This window comes from Lactuca serriola, chromosome 4 (genome assembly GCF_051521515.1).
Source record: "Lactuca serriola cultivar US96UC23 chromosome 4, Lser_US96UC23_V15, whole genome shotgun sequence".
NCBI classification, from domain to species: domain Eukaryota; kingdom Viridiplantae; phylum Streptophyta; class Magnoliopsida; order Asterales; family Asteraceae; genus Lactuca; species Lactuca serriola.
In genome coordinates this window covers 158,857,708-158,880,072 of record NC_136411.1, presented here as the reverse complement: position 1 = coordinate 158,880,072, position 22,365 = coordinate 158,857,708, and the positions used below count along the sequence as shown (strand labels likewise).

Here is a 22,365-nt window from a genome sequence, read left to right as displayed (position 1 = left end):
TACTATAAGGAAGGTGGCTTATGTGAAAGGACTACAACACAACCTCATCAGTGTATCTCAGCTTGTTGGAGGTACAGGTCTCGAAGTCTCATTCGACGATGAAGGTTCTGAAATTATTGAGAAGAAGACGAAGAAAGTAATTCTCAAATCGGAGCGTAAGGGTGAAATGTTTCCTCTAAACCTTAAACCTATCAAAGGAAACCCAGCTATATGCTTGTTATCAAAAGCTCAATCTGACGAAAGCTGGTTGTGGCACCGAAGACTCTCTCATCTCAACTTTAAAGATATCAACAAACTTGTCACTGGAGGTCATGTTCGAGGCCTTCCATTGCTTAAGTTCGACAGAGATCATTTGTGTGCTGCATGCGAAATGGGGAAGCAGAGTCGTCAAAGTCATCCATCTATAATTAACACAAAAGTTGTTGAACCACTCGAATTACTTCATATTGATTTGTGTGGTCCATCATCTATCGAAAGCATCGGTGGTAGCAAGTATATTCTTGTTATTGTTGATGACTTTTCACGATTTACATGGGTGTTCTTTCTAAAGCTCAAATCTGAAGCGACTCATAAGCTGAAAGTGTTCATCAAGCAGATTGAAGTACAGCTCAAGAAGGTCGTTCGCAACATCAGAAGCGACAATGGTCTGGAATTCAAGAACAGGGAATTTGAAGAATTTCTAGCAGAAAAGGGAATAAGTCACAACTTCTCAGCTCCCTACACACCTCAACAGAACGGAATTGTCGAAAGACGAAACTGATCTTTGTGTGAAGCTGCCCGAACTATGCTAAGTTTCGCTTCCTTACCTCTTTACTTTTGGGCTGATGCAATCTCTGCTGCTTGTTTTACACAGAACAGGTCTTATCTCAACAAACGATTCACGCTCACACCATACGAGATTCTCAACAACAGAAATCCCAATGTGAAATTTTTCCATGTGTTCGGCTCACGGTGTTTCATCTTTAACTCTAAAGAACACCGCAACAAGTTCGATGTCAAAGCCGACGAGGGAATCTTTCTGGGTTACTCTCTCACTTCCAAAGCATACAAAGTCCTAAACAAGCATTCGAGAAAAATCGAAGAGACCTATTACGTGACTTTTGACGATAGCTATGTCAAAAAGCTACAGGCCAAAGAAGACACAGCTGGGGACATCTTTCCTCAAACTGGCCAAGTCACAGTCTCGATCGCTAATCTATACGAGAAGTTTCTGGAGCTATTTGACGAACCAGAGAAAGCTACTCTCTCAGAAGCAGGCGCAGCAGACAACAAGGTAGACCACATGAAGCAAATTGTCGAAGAAGCTGCCAGGAGAATGAATGAAGGAGGATCGAATTCTGATGGACCTCCATCCAACGATGCTTTAGTCGAGGGGGGGCCAAGCTCACATGTTGAGGGGGGGCCAAGCTCTACAACTGCTACCGAAAGTCCAACTGCAACCGAAAGTGCTTCTCCAACCGAAGGTGCATCAACGCCTGAAAGTCCAGCACCACAAGAAACCTCTGAACCTCAAGTTTCTCATAGCTCATCAATCGAGGGGGAGCATGGTGATATGTCACTTGACTACGAAAGCCAATCCGAGCCAGAAGAAATGATCAATGCTGAACTAGACCCAACCTTTGATCCAAACTATCCTCCTCTTACCAAATGGACCAGAGATCATCCTATCTCTCAGGTGGTTGGTGATGTCTCCGAAAAGGTTCTGACCCGATCACAACTGAAGGCAAAACAGACATCCTTATTTTCAAAGGTTGAGTTTTGTATGCTTAACTCATTCGTATCAAAAGTTGAACCGAAGACAGTTAATACTGCTCTCGATCACTCCGATTGGGTTCAAGCAATGCAAGACGAACTGAACGAATTTGAAAGGAACAAAGTCTGGTGCCTCATTCCAACTCCTCCAGATGCCTCGGTTGTTGGTCTCAAATGGGTTTTTAGGAATAAAATGGACAAGGAAGGGAATGTTATAAGGAACAAAGCTCGTCTGGTAGTAAAGGGATATTGTCAGGAGGAAGGGATTGATTATGAAGAGACATTCGCTCCCGTAGCTAGGCTGGAATCTGTTAGAATATTTCTTGCTTACGCTGCCCATAAAAACTTTGAAGTTTTCCTAATGGACGTCAAGTGTGCATTTCTTAATGGAGAACTCGAAGAAACCGTGTATGTGGAGCAACCTCCTGGGTTCATGAACGAAAAATATCCAAATCATTGCTACATTCTGGATAAAGCTGTGTATGGCCTCAAACAAGCTCCGAGAGCCTGGTATGAAACGCTAACTAAATTCTTAAAGATGTCTAAATTCAAACAAGGTTCAGTTGACCCAACCTTCTTTCGCAAAAAGGAAGGTAACCACCTTATGATAGTTCAAATTTATGTCGATGACATCATCTTTGGCTCTACGAATCCCAGCCTAACAGCTGAATTCAGAAAGCTGATGGAGACTAAATTTGAAATGAGCTCAATGGGTCCTATTAACTTTTTCCTTGGTTTAAATATTAGACAGGGATCCGAAGGCATCTTTATCAATCAGGAAGCTTACACGAAGACTCTCCTAGCAAAGTTTGGTATGATGGGAGACTCCAAAGTCAAAGTCCCAATGGCATTCGGCACCAAGCTAACTCCATCTCTAGACAAACCGGCTGTGGATATCACGCTCTATCGCCAAATGATAGGCTCACTAATGTATCTGACTGCTAGCAGGCCTGACATCATGTTTTCTGTGTGTTATTGTGCTCGATTTCAGGCAAACCCACGTGAACCTCACATGCTTGCAGTGAAGAACATTTTACGCTATCTCAAGCGAACCACCTCCTTAGGACTATGGTATCCTTCCAACTCAGGCTTCTTCGTTCAAGCGTATTCAGATGCTGACCTTGGAGGATGTGGACTCGATAGAAAAAGCACCACTGGTAGCTGTCAATTCCTTGACGGGAAGTTGGTTAGCTGGCAGTCCATAGCCGCTGCATCCTGCACCTCTCAAGTGATTTGGATCCAGAGTCAACTTCGAGACTATGGACTCAATATGAAGAAGATCCCATTATATTGTGACTCTGAAAGTGCAATAAGGATCTGTCATAACCCAGTGCAACACTCTAAAACCAAACACATAGCACTGAGGTATCACTTCATCAAAGATCACGTGGAAGATGGAAACGTCGAAGTACACTTTGTCAGAACCACTGATCAACTGGCTGACGTCTTTACCAAAGCTCTTCCTGAAGCATCATTCAACAGAATACTGCAAGGGCTAGGTATGATGGAATCAGAGTCAGTACCTCAAACTACCTCTCAACCTCAAACGTAAGAAGCGAACTTGACCGAACGTTCAGGTTCGGTTACATAATCTGACTCGCTCATCACTACAAAGGTAGTTTTCTTGGTTGTATATTTCTTGTACAAAGTTGTTTATCTTATTGTCAAAAGTATATTCTGATTGCATGTCTCAATTCCTTGGTTTTCTAAAAATTTTCAAAACCAAAACCTACCGAAGGTTCGGGTTCGGTTTTTCAAAATTTTCTTGAACCGAAACCAACCGAAGGTTCGGGTTCGGTTTCTCAAAATTTTCTTGAACCGAAACCAACCGAACGCTCGGGTTCGGTTTTTCAAAATTTTCTTGAACCGAAACCAACCGAACGCTCGGGTTCGGTTTTTCAAAATTTTCTTGAACCGAAACCAACCGAACGCTCGGGTTCGGTTTTTCAAATTTTTCCCAACCGAAACCAACCGAACGTTCGGGTTCGGTTTTTCAAAGTTTTCCAAAGTTTTTTTTTTTACTCTTTCCAAGTCTTATTTTCTTTGCTTACTTTTTATCTTTTAATTTTTTATCTTTTATTTTTTTTATTATTATCTATTTCAAAAACTTCAAAAATATTTTTCTCTTTTAATTTTATTTTTGCTCGTTCGTTTATGGGGATATAATTGTTGGATTACTTAAGTGTCCCTAGAAGCATGTTGCTGTATGTGTCCCAAGCCTCATAAGATTTTGAATAATAGCCTTCATGACCTGGTATAAACAAACCTTGTCTTCCCAATACGGCTACCACATTTATTATAATCGTGAGCTACCTCACTCTCTTCTCACATGAGTTAAGATTTTTCTGCTTGGTCCTTCTTTTTGCAGCTGAGGTACTTTATTTTCTTACACCATCTCCATTACATTTCTCCATTACATTCGTTTCATCAACGTAACCCTTGAGACTCTCAGAAATTACCACTGAGGTTTATGGTTACACAACAACTGTGTTTATGATCTTTGTTTCGTGCTACTACGAGCTGAGTGAAACCCAAAATTCAACACCAAATCTGAATTGACGGTGAACAATTAATTTGCTCAAGTTTTCACCAAAGAATTGACGGATGTACCCTCATGAAATCTCAAATTTTATTTTGTGTGATTCCTATGAAATTGTTAAACACCATAACATTTCTTCCCTTGGGATCCAGTTTTTAATTTTTTTTTTGAGATTTTCTATCTTCCAAGCCAATTTCAAATTAATTCCTACCTACTTGTTCAACAGACTACACCGGTCTCACAAGTACTTTGATCACTTTCTTTCTTATTTCAAGATTAGAATTGTTGCATCAAAGCGAAAGCCACCCTGAAGTAGCCTAATTAAAAGAAGCCTTTCAACATTTATTAATAAGTGTTTGATCGTAATTCAACGGGAATCCACATTAACACTTTAAGGTCTCTCTTGACCTTGAAGGAAGAGATTCGTGCCTGTGGTCATTTGTTTCGTGTCATTATTGACATCACATTTATTCCTATAAAGAGTTGCTTTATTTCTTTTGTTTTTACACTCTTAGCACGAAAATCCTTGATTTTCCAAAAATCTGGTTCTAATAATTTCAGGCTGATTTATTGCATTGGTGGTTAATTCTTAAGACGTGATCAACAATCATCCACGTGGACAATTTATTCAAAAGATGCGATTCAAAAGATAAGACGAAGGGTTGCTGACTCAGGCGGGAAACAAAAGGATTGAATTTCAACCGGTGGTACAAAAAAAGGGGCGCGTGTGAATTTGAAACGCCCACTCTTTTACTGACATAATGGACGCGTGTGCGAATTTCAAGCGATTCCTCTCTGGCACTTAAAGGCGCGTGAGGATTTGAAATGGTTTGTTCTGAAACGGCGCTTGTTGGGCGGCGTGTTCCTAGGAATCTGACACTCTCTCTCCTACGTGATCATCGCATGCCTTAATTGTCACGCATCTGTCATTCCGGGAAACCTTTCGTATTTCCATAGAAGATTTGAACAGATTTTTCTCTCTCCTTACAATCACTATAAAAGGCAGTCTCCACTCCCATTTACCTCTTTACTGCATCCGGATTTCCAAGAGAGCAAAAATTTCCCTAAAGCTTTCCTGTTCATCTTCTTCTTCCTACCTTCAACAATGGCAGAATCATCCTCAGTCCATGCTACCTTACACATCCTTCCTATTCGTCCACAACAATGCTTGGTGATCGATCTAAACCCTTTGGCGTACGACTCTTATACGTCGCCGATCATCGAGTGCCTGAAGTACTCCCAAATTGCTCCTGCTCTCTCCAGAATTGAGTCTGTGCCCATGGAGATTCTCTCGCAGGTGTATGCGACTGCCTATTATGACAAAGCAGTTGAGCGTGTCTTCTTCGAGGTTGCTGATCACAAGACCTCCATTTCTCGACAACGATTTGGTACTTTGCTAGGTTTGGCTACTGACCCATCGAGAATTAATCCGGAGACGATTCCGGTTGGGTATCTTTACAACATGTTCTACAACATGGGGTACACGGAGGTGCTCACCTCCGTTGCGAAGTTCAAGAAATCCTGCTTGCCGCCACAGTGGAAAGGCATGTTTACAGTCCTCTTCAAGGGCTTATCTGAAAGGAGCTCAGGATCCGATGGTTCAAGTCGACTGTTCCTGTCGATTATGTATGCAATTTACAACGGAGTCAACCTAGACTTTGGGTTGGTCCTCTGGCAACAGCTCATCCAGAGCCTTTCTTCTTCATCACGACATTCTGAGGTGTCGTTTGCCCGGTTCTGGATTCTTATCACCAAATGGGCGATGGATAAGTTGGATATTCCCATTGCTGCTGGTGCATCGATGTCTTCGGTCGGTACTTTTCATACCACGAAGATCATCGTCTCCGATGCATCCAAATTTTCTTTCATTGGCTCTATTCCGGAGACAATGTACGGCGATGTTCCTTCTGACAGCAGGCTCATCCGGACGATTAAGGAGTTCAAACCGACTGGACCTAGGCAACTTATACCGGAAATGCTAAAGTCCATCCATGATGCTGACAAACCGGTTAACAGGGGCAAAAAGGCGGAAAAAGGGAAGCAAGTGACCAAAGCTCCTAAAGGTCCTTCTCCTAAGAAGAGGAAACAAACAAAACCTGCCCAGTCACCGCAGCCGAAGAGAAGGAAGACTCAACCGAGGCGAAAGCTTCTCATCCCTTCCTCTTCGAGTGACTCCGAAGGCGAGAGTTCGGAATCGGACGGCTCTCAACGAGGCGAAACCCCTCCAAGAGGCAACACCCCACCCCGATCTCCTACCCCAGACATGGAAATCCATAATTCACCCATTCCTTCACCCACTCAAACAATCCCTACTTCTATTCCCACCATAAACCCCACTACCACTATCCCTCCAACATCTTTCCCTATACCACCACCCATTTTCACAACTGTAACCGAAACACCACCTGTAACCGAAACACCACCCGTAACCGAACCACCACAAACCGAAACCCAGCATACAACCGAACCTACCCACACTCAACCACCACCTGAAACTACCCCAACCAACACTCAACTTGAACCTACAAAAACCACCACACCCCCAGCTTCACCACCCCCACCATCTCCAGATCATGCCTCTGATGGAGATAACCCGTTTCTTGGCGGTGAAAACATGACCTTCGATTCAGTCTACTTTAGTCCATTTCAGGTTCAAAGTGACGAAGAGGACGATGCTCCAGTGACAAAGAAGCATCTTAAGGAGCTAAACGAGAAGGTTGACTTACTTCTTGCTTCTTCTTCCAAGAACCAGTCCTTTCTCTCTGAAGCCGCTCTTCAGAAGATTGTTGATGCCTTCTCCAGGGCTCAGCATGATTCTGTAGCTTCAGCCACAGCCGCCATAGACGCCTCTACAAAAGCCTGTGAGGCAGCGACCGCAAAAGTCGATAAACTATTCTCAGACGCCTCTTCCCTGTTGAAGTCCTTACAGGAGAGCGCTGATGCCACCAAGACAACTTTGGAACCAATCGTTCAGCAATTGGCAAAGTTCGTCTCAACGGAGTTACAGTCATTCGCTAACCTTCGCCAATCCATTAGCGATGACAACTCGGCCCTTCGTGCCTCCATTGATGAGCGCCTCGCTAAGCTTCAAGAGGATCTCGCAGCTGAAAACTCATTAATGGACGTTCTGGCAAGCAAAACCACCGCCCTCAAGGTCAAGAGCACTCAGCTTTCAAACTCACAACAACAGCTTGAAGCTCTTCGATCCGAAAGGGAGGTCATAAAAACATGTGTTTCGGATGTACACGCTGCCCTATCTAACATCCTAGAAGCACACGATCCGATTCTCAATCATTCGGTGAGGCGAACTCTTGCTGAAAAACTTGCTCCCGCCATGGACCTTCTCAGTAAAATCGAAGGCTTACCTAGTTTCGTGTCCATTCCGAAACAAGGGGGAGAAGTGAAGTCCGGATCGAAACCACCTCTTTCCTCCAAAGCTACTCACACAACCGAACCACCTCCGACTGGTCAAACTTCGGGTTCGGGTGTGAAGGATAAAGGGAAGAACATAGCTGAGGAAAAAGATGAAGATGAAGATAAAGAAACCATTGCGGACATGTTGAAACGTAAAAACAGTCGCAATGTTGATGATGATATCAATCGTGTGGCGCGAGAGGCTGAAGAAGCCGAACGCAAGAAGAAAGAAGCCCACGATCTCCTTGAGAGCAGGAAGACTCTCTTCCCTGCCTGGACTCGGGAGCGAATGATTAAGGAGGCCATAGATACTCCTAGCATCCTATGGCTCGAGCCGGTGATCTCCTTCGACTGCTATAATTCTGTCGATTCGTAGTTCGACATGCCGTTGACTCGAAAGGCGTTTATCTTCCACGCCTTCTCCAATATTTTTGAAGTCCCTCATCCGAACCCTGAGGTTGATAGGGAGCTGATCGAATTCTATCTGAAGGCTGCTCGTCCTCAGTATCTAACATGGAGCGCCCAGAAGATAGTGAATGTTCGGGTATTGAAGCCTTATACCGAAGGAAGATTCATCAATGTTCGGTTCAAGGTGATTCGAGGGTCTGCAAGAACTGAACATCTTATATCCCTGGCAGATCTACCGAACCTAAATCCTCATGATTGGATCGTCTTGCATAACATCCTCTTGACGAATGAAGCTGAATATGGTCCGATTATAGACCATCTCAAAAGGATGTTAGTCTGTTACATCATGGAGGTAGCCCTAATGGATCAGGAGGTAGCCACTGTCTTCAAGAAGAAACCGAAGATAGCTCCTGTGGGATCGGCCAGTGATCTCAATCAAATGAAAATGGGCAAGATCGACTCGAGACGCAATTCGGTCATGTTCACTAGAGCAGAAGGACATAAATGTCTCTTTGCTTTAGCTGACAAACATCTTTACACCACTGCTTGTCTAGAGCACGTGTTGTCGATCATCCAAAGGTGTAAAGAGAATGCAACGGATGATGTTAAATACTTCAACGATATGATCCAATGGTACATTAGGTTTAGACAGACGATACTGGCTCTTATCTCGCGTCTGTTTAATACCGTGAAGAAGAAAGTACCTGCCACCGCTGCTGGCCCAAGTAACAAGTGAAAATCTCGCTCCAATTGACGCAAAGGGGGAGATTGTTGGGTTAAAGATTCGTTTGAAGATTGCGTCATTGGGCTCGACTGTTAGTCCGTTTATTTTGTACTCCGGTTTGGGCCTGTCCAACCGAGAGCCTGTTAGGTTTTTTATATAAGTATATGCTTGCATGCATAATTAGGTTAACGATCTAGAATACAATAGAGAGAATTACGATAGCTTTGATTTTCTTTATCGTTCCTTGTAAACCTTTTAACCCTCTACAGTTGATGTTCTTGATCGAGCTCTTCTGAGGGTTTAAGTTTAATCATTCGACTCGTTTGATTCATTCTTGACTTGTTCTTTATTTTCGTGTTCTTGCTGTTTAATCATTATTTTACCTGTTTAAGATCTAATCGATCTTCAAGATTAAGTTTTAATCTCATCAAGGAATATGAATGGTCTTAGGCCTAACTTCACGTGACATCCCTAATTTTACAACCAATTAAAAACTTTCTCTATATGATTATTTAAAACAAAGTATTCTTTTATTAGTGCATAATTTGTCCAAAACATTATTAATGTGAAATGATCTCAATATCAAAAGTATTTATAAAGAAATGTTTTTCATTAATATTTAAGAGCTTGGGATGTCATAATCGATACATAAACATAAGCATAAAGTAGTCTTTACACCCTTACAACAATTTATTTAATGGCCTAAAACTCCTTAAATGTCTCGACATATTCAAAAATCACTATCCCTTCACTTTCGTACTACTACCTGTGATACAAAGAAACTGAGTGGGCCAGGCTCGGGAGCCTGGTGAGCACATAGGGTTTTCAACATATAATATGATAATTAATTTAATTATATTTTTTGCATCAAATAATTAACCCAATTACCCATTCCCATTATTCTTAATTATTCATCTCTAAGGACCTATCCTAAGGATCATCACAAGCAATGGGTAGACAGTACTGCTTCGGGGATTTCTCAACAATACATGGCAATAAGGCAACCATAAAGGGATAGAGTACACTAGATGAATATGTATTTCACCACCTATAAGTTGTGAGCATGTCAGTGTTCCACTGGATTGTCTAAAAGAGTCTATGGTTGTCATCTATACTATGTTAGATGACTACATCTCTACATCGCTAATATAATAGTACTATAAAAGTCATGGCCTCTCCTCATAGTATGCATATCATACTATAACACATATAACAAAAAGTCAGATAAAACATATAAAGCATGTGTGGATATTTTGGGAAATCACTTTTTGAGCTCCAGTTGACTGTACACATCACATATTCTCTTTTCTTCTCTTGAAATGAATATTCTCCAAAATGTTTAGCAAAACTCTCAGCTCCATAGTTTGAGTTTGGAATCCCACGAGTTTTCATCCAAATCTCTCAAATAGGGATGCACAAAGGAACCGACCCGGCTGGAACTAGCCTGGGAACCGAACTGGACTGTCGGTTCTACCGGTTCTTGCCATATCTTCAAATGTTGGAATCGGTCCTCGAGAAATAGAAACATATGGTTTTGGTTTTTGCCGGTTCTACCAGTTCCAGTTCCCGGTTCCAAAAATCCACAAGTTCATCGTCCCAGTCCCGGCCCGACTGGTTCTGTAACACCCGAAATCAGAAAGGCCAAGAAAGGAAATGTAACATCCCAAGTCAGAATCAAGAGTTTAGGGGGTAAAGTGTATATAAAAAAGGGAACTCGATGAGTAGGTATTCCGACTCGCCGAGTCAGAGCGGTATTTTGTTCGCGAGTTAAGTGACCAACTCGTCAAGTCGGTAGTTGGACTCGACGAGTTGATGCTGAAGAGAGCAAAACCCTAATCCCGGGTTTGTGCCCTATATAAAGAATGTTATGTTCCTCCTTCAGCCTCTTTACCTTCCCTTTGAGTTCCAAAAACCTCAAAAATTCGTGTGAGGCTTCATTGTTGAGGAGATTGGAGGCTTAGAAGAGGAAATTGGTGGAAGGAGCTTGAGAAATTGGAAGTTAGCATCAAGGGCTTGTATAGATCTGTGATCTACATCAGTTTTGGGCACATCTCTGAGGTAAGGAGCCTTATCTTAAGCTATTTCCTTTTTGGTTTATCCTTGGTGGTTGTTTTGGGAGTCCCTTAGCTTGGTTTGAGACCTATCTCGGATTTGGGAGTTAGATCTGGGGTTGCTGCTCCAGATCTAGACTCATGATGGCTTAGAATGTCATAAAGCTTCAGTTCTTGGGTGTTGGTAAAGCCCCTTTGTCTAAAACCCAAGCCCTAGTGTGTTTTGGGCTTATATCTCCTTGGTATCATGTAAAGTTTGCAACTTTATGTGAGGGATAGCTTGTAGAAGGGTAGATCTATGGATTGGAGCCCCTGCATGGTTTGAAAAGCCTCTGAATGGATTGAGAACTGAAGATACTCAGCGAGTCACATGAGTGTACTCGACAAGTTGTATGAATATGTGCATGAACTCGGCGAGTTGGAAGAACAACTCGACGAGTCTGTTGAAGATTGCCTTGGACTCGGCGAGTCTGGTCATGGAACCCTAACCTTTTTTGGTAAAGTCGTGAATCGGTGAGTCGAGGGACGACTCGGTGAGTTGAGTAGGATGGGACTCAAAGATTCTTGGACTCGACGATTCAGCGGGTTGACTCGGCGAGTAGAGTCAATCAGGAAGTTTGACTTTGACTAAGGAGTTTGACTTTGACCAAGAGTTGACCAGTTGACTTCTAGGGGTATTTTGGTAATTATTGGTATTTATTGAGTTCAGTTATTTGGTGTTGACCAGTAGAGGAGTTCGTGTCGGTGGTTGGAGCAGCGTGATCTTATTTCTTCAGCCGACAGTTATAGGTGAGTCTTCTCACCATACCAATGGGTCTAAGGCACCAAGGCCGACCCATCTTATGTTGTGTGATATGATAGTTAGCTTTATGCTAGGTGGTATGCTGGTAATTATGTGATATGCTAGTTGTCTTTGTGATACTTGCATGGAAGACTATGTGGGGTATCCCATGACACAATGGTATAAGACCCTGGGGGTAGTCACGACATCGTTACAGGTTTATGTACGTGTTATGTGTAGATATTTATGTGATGCATGATATGCTATTTGGTTATATATGGTATTTTCAGGGAAGAGCCCGGGGGAAGCCCGTGACATTGGATGTAAGACCATGTGGGGTAGCCCATGGCAGTCCTAGTTAAAGACCATGTGGGGTAGCCCATTACATTGGATGTAAGACCATGTGGGGGAGCCCATGGCAGTCTTAGGTAAAGACCATGTGGGGTAGCCCATGGCACTATTACAGGTTTTATGTATGCAGGGCTTATGTGATATATGGTAGCTTTTATAGCTAACAGTATATATGATATGTGTGTAGCTTTTATAGCTGACAGTATATATGATATGTGTGTAGCTTTTATAGCTAACAGGATATGTGTATGTGGTTTGTGTGAATGGTATGCTCTAGGAAACTAACTAAGCTTTGTGCTTACAGGTTTGTTTATGGTTTCAGGTATCATTGTTTTGGAAAGGAAGAGCTCGGGTTGATCGCAGTGCACACACCTATGATTTCCGCAATGAATGATTTTGGGATAAACTCTGATAAACGATTTGATTGACTATGATTTAATTGTTTGAATTAAATGGTATCAATGTTTTAGTTATATTAAAAATGAAATTTCTACCCCTGATTTTTGGGATGTTACAGGTTCCATCAGGTTCTGGTTCCGGTATAGGTTCCGGCCGGTTCCCCGGTGCATATGTTCATCCCTACCCTCAAACAAAGGCTCTGATACCAATTTGTAACGTCCCATTTTCACAAGCAAAATTTTTCATTTTTAATTAAGGTGAAAGTGCTCATTTTCCAAACACAAGTTAAGAAAACAAATTGTTCTAAAGTACATTGTTTAAAAATCAGAGTATTATAGTAAACGCGAAATCTTCATTGCTACTGATGAATGTACATAGGCATGTATTCGCCTTCTCACGATCATCAATGATACCTGAAAACAATAACAGTTGGGTAAGCATGAAGCTTAGTGAGTTCCCCTAAAATACCCCACACAACAAAAACATATATAAAACATGCATACTGGGTTTGTTGGCCTGCTGCCTCAACACAACTTCTACAATATGTTGATATATAAATAATCAACAAATCAAGTAGGCACAAAAATACAGGAAACTACTGATCATACAACTCACTACCACCGACTAGACCCCTCACAACACACTAGTCTGCTACCAACAAATTTCCCTAGAATGCATAGCCATAGTAACCAGTTTACTGGTATTCTAACCAACATACCACTACTACTACATCCTAACACATAAGGATATAAATATATCTTATAGCTCACTACAACGTAACAACATCCTAAACACAAGGATACATAACGAAATCTAGTCAGCCAATATTCGTGCCTTCGACCCACGGGTACAGTGATGAAAACTCACCTAAATCGCATAACCTAGAAACACTGTGTTGCGCTCCCTTTTCTACACTGCTTGCTCCCACAAACCTTCTAATCACAAAAACATGGTAGAACCTTAATCAACAACCCATATCCTTAAATTTCAACTTAAATTTAAACTGGTCAAAAAGTCAACGGTCAATGGTAAAAAAAGTCAACGATCAACTGGTCAACTGCCCCTTACGACGTGACAATCTATAGGCCACGTCATGAGCCACTAAAAACAAAACAGTCGCGGTCATTCGATCCTCACGACGTGACAGACATAGCCTCACGTCGCGAGAACTGTTCGAATGACATTTTGATGAATAAAACCCCTTAATCCATTAAGCCACTAATCTACCTCTTCCAGAAGGCTTCCTAACACCCCAAAACCATAAAAACGATGCTTTAAGGTCTTGCATGTCCAATATAAGACTTGAGCTCAGATTAGGGCATGTATGAAGAAAAAGAGGTCAAAACCTCAAGCATGAGCTCAAACATCACCCAAACATTAGATCCATAACATATAACCATCAAGGGACTCTAAGGACCCATAAAGTTGCTAACTTTATGGAGTCCCAACACTCTAACTCATCTAACCATGAATAATCATGCATAAAACGCTAGATCTAGCGACAAGGAATCATAAAGCTTGAATCTTGGTTACTCATAAAGGTTCAAAAATGTTTCTAGAAGATGCAAATGAAGCTTGCAAGCTGGATCTATGCCCTAAAGATGAACCCTTTTTCTTCTTCAAGTCACCAAAACACCATTAAATGCTCAAGAACTCAAGGATGGGGCTAGGGTTTCGTTTGAAATGAAGGGAGGCTGAAGAAGATACCCTAGATTATTAGATAAGTTCCTTAAATAGGGAAAAAAAACCCTAAAATTCGTGGTCTTGGGCTGCAACCATCCTCACGACGTGAGCATTATATTGTCACGTCGTGACTCTCATTTCCACATGTCACGTTGTGACCTCCTCATGGTCACGTCGTGACACCCATTTTCCCCAAAAGTCATGCCTTAACTCCTTGACGCCTTGCACTGATCTGTTCTCTGTTTCATTTCAAGGAGGGTCAAATTTCATCTTGACTATTTTAACTCGTGGTATACGGTTCATATTATACCCAAAACCGTTCAAATGAAATAGAGAACTCTAGATAGACCTTAAGTCTTCTAAAGTTTTCTTATTTGACAAGACTAGTCCCTCAATTTCATCTTTTGCAAAAATATATGTTATTTGATTTTTTTTTTTTACTATTCAAGTTCCTTACATTTTTTTTGAACGACAACTATCCTTATATTTAGTTTGACCTCAAATAATAAATATTTTTACATATAAGAGGTCCAACATAAATTAATAATGTTAAGTTAAAGTTACAAACAAGGTCTCTAACTTAAACTTTTAAGACTTCAACCTTAACCTTTTAAATAATAATATCAAATAAATTGTAATTATTTAATTACAACCGAAGAAAAGTTTACTGCTTTGGGAAATACTCATATTAAATGGATATAAATTAATTTATATAGAAATCCAGAAAAACAAGTTTATTTGAGGTCTTCGAATATTTGATGGAGACCATTAGTCATTAGACCATCGAAATTCATAATAATAGTTTTAGCCTTGGTGACAAGAACATCACCACCATGACCCACTTTCCTCCTCATTTGGCTCCCTAAAATTGTCCATATCCGAGCAATTATTTTGGTTCAAAAATTGTTTGTAGAATTGTATATTTTTCAACAAGTTGGTTCAAAAAATTGTAATACAAGAAGGAAATTGTTTTATCTTTAAGTTGGTTCAAAAAATTGTTTTCGTTTTATGTTCAATGACTTACTAGATATAAAAATTATTCGAAAATCTATGAAGTACAAAGTGAAAGAACAGCATGCAAAGCGAGCGCTCTACCATGTGAGCTACATCCCCGTTTTGATCAAAGTGATGACACACTTGTATAAAATCCAAATAATGAATAAAAAACAGCTTAGCACTTTTGGCAGTAGTTCATGTAAACTTTTCATTTTGACAAATATTCATGGTTTTCATCGCCCAAAACTAAAATTCAAGGCTGTCCTCTTGTAAGCGTCGCCTTTCTTACATACCCACTCTTTATAAATTATCTCCCACCTCTTTCCCTTTTCAATACCTTCAACAAATAATCAAATCCATTAATTCTTCAGTTTTCCAGTTCCCATGGCTTCCCTTCTTTCAACTTCCGCTGCTCCTTCATCCACCCTTCTTCTTCCCACAACTCCCAGAATCCAATGCACCCAATTTGCTAGCGTCTCCATGATCTCTGTAACTTTCTGGGTGCTATTCTATTCAATTTTCAATCTTTATTAATTCCATGTGTTCTCTGAAACTTTTTTGTTACAGGGTGGACAAAGATTTGTGATCTTGAAGGCAGAGAAAAGATCATCACCAGTGTCTCACTGCTTCAAGACCACCATTTCATGCTCCATTGTAAGATTAAGAAAACTTAAATCTTATTTGTTCTTTCGCATTTGTTAATCAAAAGGAATAATCATCGTCATCTTCTACCCACAGGCTCAACCAGAGACGCTCAAAATAGTGCAGGCCACCATTGCTAATCAGTTGTCGATTGATGAGAGCACAGTCGCTCCCGCAACCAAATTCGCCGATCTTGGTGCTGATTCTCTCGACACTGTAAGTTTTGTTTTGATTTGATTTGAATCGAATCAATTAAACTCAAACCACTATTATAATTCAATGGATATATCATTGAACAGGTTGAGATTATGATGGCTTTGGAAGAAAAGTTTGGAGTGTCAATTGGCGAAAGTGGAGCTGAGAACATTTCGACTGTTCAAGATGCTGCTGATCTGATCGAGAAAGTGAAGACAGATGCTTAAGCTTTTAAACTTATGCATGCAACACCTATATATATATATGATCAGATATATATAACCAAATTTGCTTGGTTTCTTTCCTTTCTGATGATTTTTGAGGGTTTGTAATTCGTTTCTGACGATGTCGTACTAATAAATTTCCATTTTGCTGAAAAGATCAGCATGAAACTTTCTTGCATGCATGGATATTTACAAACATATGGAAGCTTCAAATATGTTATTCAGAAATCACAAAAAATTTATTAGTCATTACACCACATTTTACAAACCAAGTTATTACACCACATTTTACAAACCAAGTTCAGCATATATAACCTTAAATCATATGTACACAAAAGAAAAAAGAAGAAGAAAAAAACAAAGGAAACCATCCGCCACATCGATCATATCATGGGCTGCGATATAAATATATATAATTATACCTAATATATGTACAGATTTTTATATAGGAGATTTGGGAAAAGATTTTTTTTTTAATATATATACATATAGAGATTTCTCATGGAAGCCGAAACTCAACGGTTTCGTATATTTCAACGATCCAATGCACTCAAAACAATCCTGCAATTATACCATGAAGAAAGAAATTAAAAAGATTAACCTTTCTCCAAAAACAAGATCAGTTCCTTTATTAAATATAACTCAACTTTTGTGAATCCAATATCACGATTAAATGATTAATGTTAGAGATATAGTCATATACCAATCATAACCCGTAGGATGTTTTGTCCTCGAAGAATGCGTGCCGCCGGCAGTTGACTTTGCTCGGGTCAATTTCTTGATATTCCCGCCAGGACTTGTTGCTGATGAACAAAGCAAGAAAACGAAACTAAGAGATACATGAATTGATGTGTGTGAATGTGTGTGTGTTTGTGTTTGCAGGGCTTACGTGAGAATGTTGAGCCGGGGGTGACGGGGGTGGAGGGAGAAGAGGGGGAGGATCCTGAATCAGAAGAGGCGGAGAGGCTGTTGCTTCGGAGGATGGTGATGCTGCGGGAAACCGGAGAGATATCGTCGGCGTTTGAAGGATCGATATTGCTGCCGGAACGGACGCGGAGAGACTTGTATTTACGAAGCTTTCCGATGCCGGAGTCAGGGGTGGGGCCGGCGAGCGTTTCGTCCCAGAGATTATGGAGAAAACCCATGATTGATTTGAAGAATTATTGTTATAATTAATTAGGTTACGTACTAATCAACTACAATGTACAAACTAATATGTATTGTTCTTCGTATCTTTCCTGTAACAACCCGAATTAGGTGCGTTTCCTTTAACTATGGAAGGGAAGACGGCGGAGAGCGGTGGCGCCACCCGAATACGACTGTTACAAAAAGTGGAAGCGTTTATTATTATTATTATTAATATCTAAACAGAAATTAGATTTATTTCCGGACGAATGGAAGTAATGGAGTATTTATAGATGTAATGGAAAGAGAGAAAGATGGTGAGAGGAGGAGGATGAAGGATGCGATTCGATGGCTCAAATGAGACAGTTGTTTGCTTATTTTGTTTGGTACAAAATAATCGTATAGGCAACAACCATAAATGATACGTGAAGCAAAGTTACGATTGAGATAAGATCCCTAAGAGTATTGGGGATGGGCCAATCTTATAACACCAATTAACATGTCTCCTCACTCTTACATCATCTTAACACGAGTGCGGACCTTAGCGGGATATTTGGGGTCCCAGGCCACTGCTTAATTTCGGGCACGCAGGGTAAAATTTTATTTTATTTTTTGGTTTTTTCGTTAGGTGCACCCGCTTGAAGTATGAGAGACACCGCTACTAAAACAGTTTACGTCCGCCACTGTTTGGCACCATATAAGAAATGGTGTTTCTATATTATAACGTGTTATGACATGTTAAGAGCAAAAGATAGAAAGAGAATGAGAAGAATGTGATCGGCTAGTTTTCCATGTTGAAGCTCGTTGCCATTATCACATTTTATGTCATAACACCATTTGGAGGTGGTGTTCAAGGTGTTATAACGAGGTTATGAGGTGCCAACTCAGCCATAACAGCTGATAACACGACCCACACCGTATGGTCTAATGAGTTAGGGACTAACTAGACAAATATGTGATTGTTAAGCCCAAATAGAATCCAATCCAATGTTACATTACTATTGGGCTGCCAAGCATCTAGAGTTGATGACTTGTTCATTGAACAAACTCTCTATTTATTTTCGGAAACCAATTTAAAATTCGATCCAATCTGATTTAGGAAGCGATTTGGTTAAAAACAGTTCGGTTTGAAATTGATTCGGCAGTTAATTTTACAATTAAAACCAGTTTAAAAACTAATAAAAAAACAAGTTTCATAAATATTTGTTTTCATCCATTATTTGTTCAAGATTTTATTTATACAAAGTTTTAACTTTTAAGGGTTTTTCATGTCTGACTTTCACCCCTTGTGTTATCTCAGATGTTGGGAAAATATTTTTCAAAAAATTAAAAGTTAAAAAAAAAAACGTTTTAAACCACTAACGGTCTCTTAATTAAAAGGGTTTTTTCACGTCTTAAATGTTTGCAAAATACCTTAGTTGATGGCATATTGATGATATTTACTTATTGGCTCGTTTTTTTATCAACAATGTAAAGTTCATTAAATTCCGTTAATGAAAGCAAGTTCAACAAATACAAAAAACTGGAAAAAAGTAGGTTATTTATTTATTTATTTATTTAGTTTTTTAAATCGGTTACAAATCGATCATAGCTAGTTTCTAGAGGTTTGGATATTTTTGTTCGTAAACCGGTTTTAACTCAATTTGGTTTTGACTTTTGTAGGCCAAATTTGATTTGGTTCGTGCACCTTTAATCTAGAGGTGTACATAAATGATAAAGAATTGATGCGGATCGATCGGATTCAAACAAGTATTGTTTAAAGCCAGTTTATCATAATCGCATTGGCTTCGAACTGGTTTTATCATTTTTTTCGTAGGTTTGTCAAAATCCCAAAAGATTAACATTTAGAAAATCCACTGGATCGTATCATTGATCATTCCAATCCCAAGGAGTAATATGTGATAGATAAATTAGATACCCGACAACTTATTAATATTTTTATTGGAAATGGCTAATGCATTAGAAAACACCAACACCTAGCAAGAAGCAAGGCAGGGAAAAAAAACAAAGTAAACATCCTTACAAATAGGAAAAGAGGGAAAAACACCAATTAGACCAATTACAAATCCCAAATTACCCCTATGCTTTGCCCAAAAGAAAACTAAGAAATGACATTATCCATAAACATAGAAGTGGAAACAATACGCTTGTTAAAAACTCTCTCATTTCTGGCTTTCCAAAGACTTCATAGAAGGCAATATATGATCATGGTAAGGATCAATCTTTTTTTGGACATCTACCCCCAATGATTCACAAACTCTAAAAGACCCCTGATGCTGACGTGGGGAGATATCGAAACACCATAGTAAAAACCGATCCAAGCATGCACCTGAGAAGCAAACAAGCATGAGACCAGGATATGATCCGCATCCTCGAGACCACCACATCGGCCACAAGCCGTCGACCGAACAGGAACACCACGGGTGGATAGAGCCTCAACTTAGGGAACTTTACCTTGGGCAGCCTTCCAAACAAAACCCAACACCTTTATCAGAATTTATTTGCGCTAAGTGACAATAGGGTTGGACTCATCAATGGGATCTGATCGACCATTACCCTAAGAGACTCCACTTTGTAAGCAAGTAGCTCCAAAATTGTATTCTATAATCATTAGTAAGTAATACTAATGATTATAGAATACAATTTTGGAGCTACTTGCTTACAAAGTGGAGTCTCTTAGCGTGATGGTCAATTAGAATCTCATTGCTGAGTCCAACCCTGTTGTCACTTGGCGCAAAGAAATTCTGATAAAGGTGTTGGGTTTTGTTTGGAAGGCTTCCCAAGGCAAAGTTCCCTCGGCTGAGGCTGTGTCCACCCGACAACTTGTTAAGATCATAAAATATACCATTTAGCAAGGATTCTATATTAAAGGAGTAAGACTAACATGTTGGTAACTCCACAATGTCATTGCTAGACTTGAAACTTAGATAATGTGTTTTCCACAAACCAATATATCATCGCCAAACAAACTAACTACATAGTGTAGGCTTTTTCTAGTAGGTCGGCATATAATCGAGAATCTCCAACAAGTTTAGTTTGTTAATTTGGCCTTGAGGAATTGTTATGAAATCACACCAAATATGTCATGGAAAAGGTGTCATGCCTTTTAAAAGACTTTTCATTTATCTATACATTAACAACTATACGACTTTAGATATTAGAAATAACTACATCTAATAAAAAACAGACATTACTAGAAAAAAGTAAGAATTTTTTAATTACATATTAGGATGCTATGTTATATAAAATATCCATTAAGATGTACATCTTGTAAGTGTAAAAATGTTACATTGAAAAAAAAAAGACTATTTAAGCTTTCAAAACCTATATATATATATATATATATATATATATATATATATATATATATATATATATATATATATATAGAGAGAGAGAGAGAGAGCTAAGTTCATGTATTCTAACTATTTATTGTGTGGATGTAGGAATCAATGTAGGCCAATCATTTAAAAAATCTATACAAGGGTATTTTTATAATCTTAACTATTAATTATTTATGTTAATTTCTAAATGAATTAATAATTATTTAAATTGAAAATCAAGTTTAATTCACGCCTCGTTCATATTTATAACCCTAAACATCAATGATTGAAGAAGATTAGAGGGTCATAGTTGTCTGCTTCGTCGACCAACATAATCAGCCACCAATGCAACCTAACACCATCAGTCACCACCAGTGTCGCAGTCTATGAGTGCTGCCCTCTAGTTACTACCAAAACCTTCACCAGTTTATCACCATAGACACACACCTCCACCACACTAACCAAATGAGGCCACCGATCGTCAATTTTCCGGCGTGGTTTGTATCCTCCCCATCACAGGAAAAAAGTGGCGCAGACCCCCACCCCCATCATTGTCTCTCTATCGCAGAGATCTAGAGACACATCCACTCCATCTTTGAAGAAATCATCTACAATAGCAGTTGAAATGCTCAAAGTTTTTCCACAAGAGAGTGAATCTAGTCCAGTAAGTTTCTACTTTTTTGTTTTGCTTTCATAATCTAGAACAATAATAAGAAGTAAAATTCAATTCCTGAGTCCTGATCATAGTTGTTCTTCCTGTCATCAGGAACTATGGAATCATAAAGAGTTGGTCCAAGAAGATTGCAGTGTTAATGGAGTTGTTCTATCGATAGTATGCCTTAATGACAAGATCTTTTCAGACCATTCAAATGGTATGATAAAGGTACTTTTGTTTATCATATATACCCATAAAACTAAATGTATCATCTTCCATTACCACGGATAAAAATTTGTTTCTTTCTTTAAATTCTTGCTGAAAAAACCAAGATCTGGGCTTGTAAAGGAAGTGTTCTTCGTCTTACTCAAGAGATTCGAGAACATACAAAGGCAGTCACTAGCTTGATTGTTCTATCTGATGGGTTTTGGCCATATGAACATCCCTATGTGCACATGTAAACCCTAATGCTTAGATCTAGGTTTCTCTAATTAAACATGCTTTCAATCCAAGACTTCTAATGACTAATTAGGTATAAGAACAATACAAAATCAGATCTAGAAGTTTACCTTTGAATCTCTTGTTTGATCTTGTTGTCTTGGAGCTCTAGAGTCACAATTGTCACTCCTCTAATGGCTTACAAACACCAACTAGCAAGGAGGATGATTTGAGAGAGAGGAGAGGGACTAGAAATCGGCCATGGTTTCTTTGATTTAGCAGAGGTGCCGATTTCACATGCCCTAAGGGTCTATTTATACTTGTAGACTCCTAGGGTTTCACCCTTAAACCCTAGTTGGATAATCTTCATTCAAAGCAATCCTAATCCTTACCATAGATAAACCTTGGACGATTTTGAGGCTATCCCAAGCCCTAGAATCCATCCAATCCTTATCCCTAAAGGATTTACAGTCTAAAGTGTAACTATCAAACAATTGACAGTTTATACCCTCTTATTTAATTAATCTCTTTAAGTCACCAAATTAATACTAATTAATCTATGACTTATATTAATCAAATAACAATATTATTATTCATTATATTATTCTCATAATATATTAATAATATCTATTCTCTCATAATAAATCATCCTGTCAAGTTGCTAT

The 22,365-nt window shown here is 39.5% G+C and overlaps 2 protein-coding genes across 2 annotated transcripts; one reads left to right on the top strand and one right to left on the bottom strand.

Moving 5' to 3' along the window:
- Positions 1-15,412: 15,412 nt before the first annotated feature.
- Positions 15,413-16,283, top strand: LOC145100413 (uncharacterized). Its single transcript, XM_079037696.1, has 4 exons — positions 15,413-15,587; positions 15,666-15,752; positions 15,837-15,956; positions 16,040-16,283. Exons 1-4 carry the CDS (start codon positions 15,483-15,485, stop codon positions 16,160-16,162), a joined length of 435 nt encoding a protein of 144 aa, XP_078893822.1. The 5' UTR covers positions 15,413-15,482; the 3' UTR covers positions 16,163-16,283.
- Positions 16,284-16,383: 100 nt separating this feature from the next.
- On the bottom strand, positions 16,384-17,522 carry LOC145100412 (Dormancy/auxin associated family protein). Its single transcript, XM_079037695.1, has 3 exons — positions 17,049-17,522; positions 16,863-16,962; positions 16,384-16,720 (listed from the first exon to the last, which is right to left on the bottom strand). The coding sequence occupies exons 1-3, from the start codon at positions 17,302-17,304 to the stop codon at positions 16,693-16,695; spliced, it is 384 nt and encodes a 127-aa protein (XP_078893821.1). The 5' UTR covers positions 17,305-17,522; the 3' UTR covers positions 16,384-16,692.
- Positions 17,523-22,365: the final 4,843 nt, after the last annotated feature.

Excerpts from the sequence above, each read along its gene's own strand:
- LOC145100413 (XM_079037696.1), top strand. The coding sequence starts at position 15,483 with ATGGCTTCCCTTCTTTCAACTTCCGCTGCTCCTTCATCCACCCTTCTT. Across the intron at positions 15,588-15,665 it reads CTAGCGTCTCCATGATCTCT|GGTGGACAAAGATTTGTGAT; the intron begins GTAACTTTCTGG and ends TTTTTGTTACAG. Across the intron at positions 15,753-15,836 it reads CCACCATTTCATGCTCCATT|GCTCAACCAGAGACGCTCAA; the intron begins GTAAGATTAAGA and ends TTCTACCCACAG.
- LOC145100412 (XM_079037695.1), bottom strand. The coding sequence starts at position 17,304 with ATGGGTTTTCTCCATAATCTCTGGGACGAAACGCTCGCCGGCCCCACC. Across the intron at positions 16,963-17,048 it reads CCCCGGCTCAACATTCTCAC|CAACAAGTCCTGGCGGGAAT; the intron begins GTAAGCCCTGCA and ends TTTGTTCATCAG. Across the intron at positions 16,721-16,862 it reads CATCCTACGGGTTATGATTG|GATTGTTTTGAGTGCATTGG; the intron begins GTATATGACTAT and ends GTATAATTGCAG.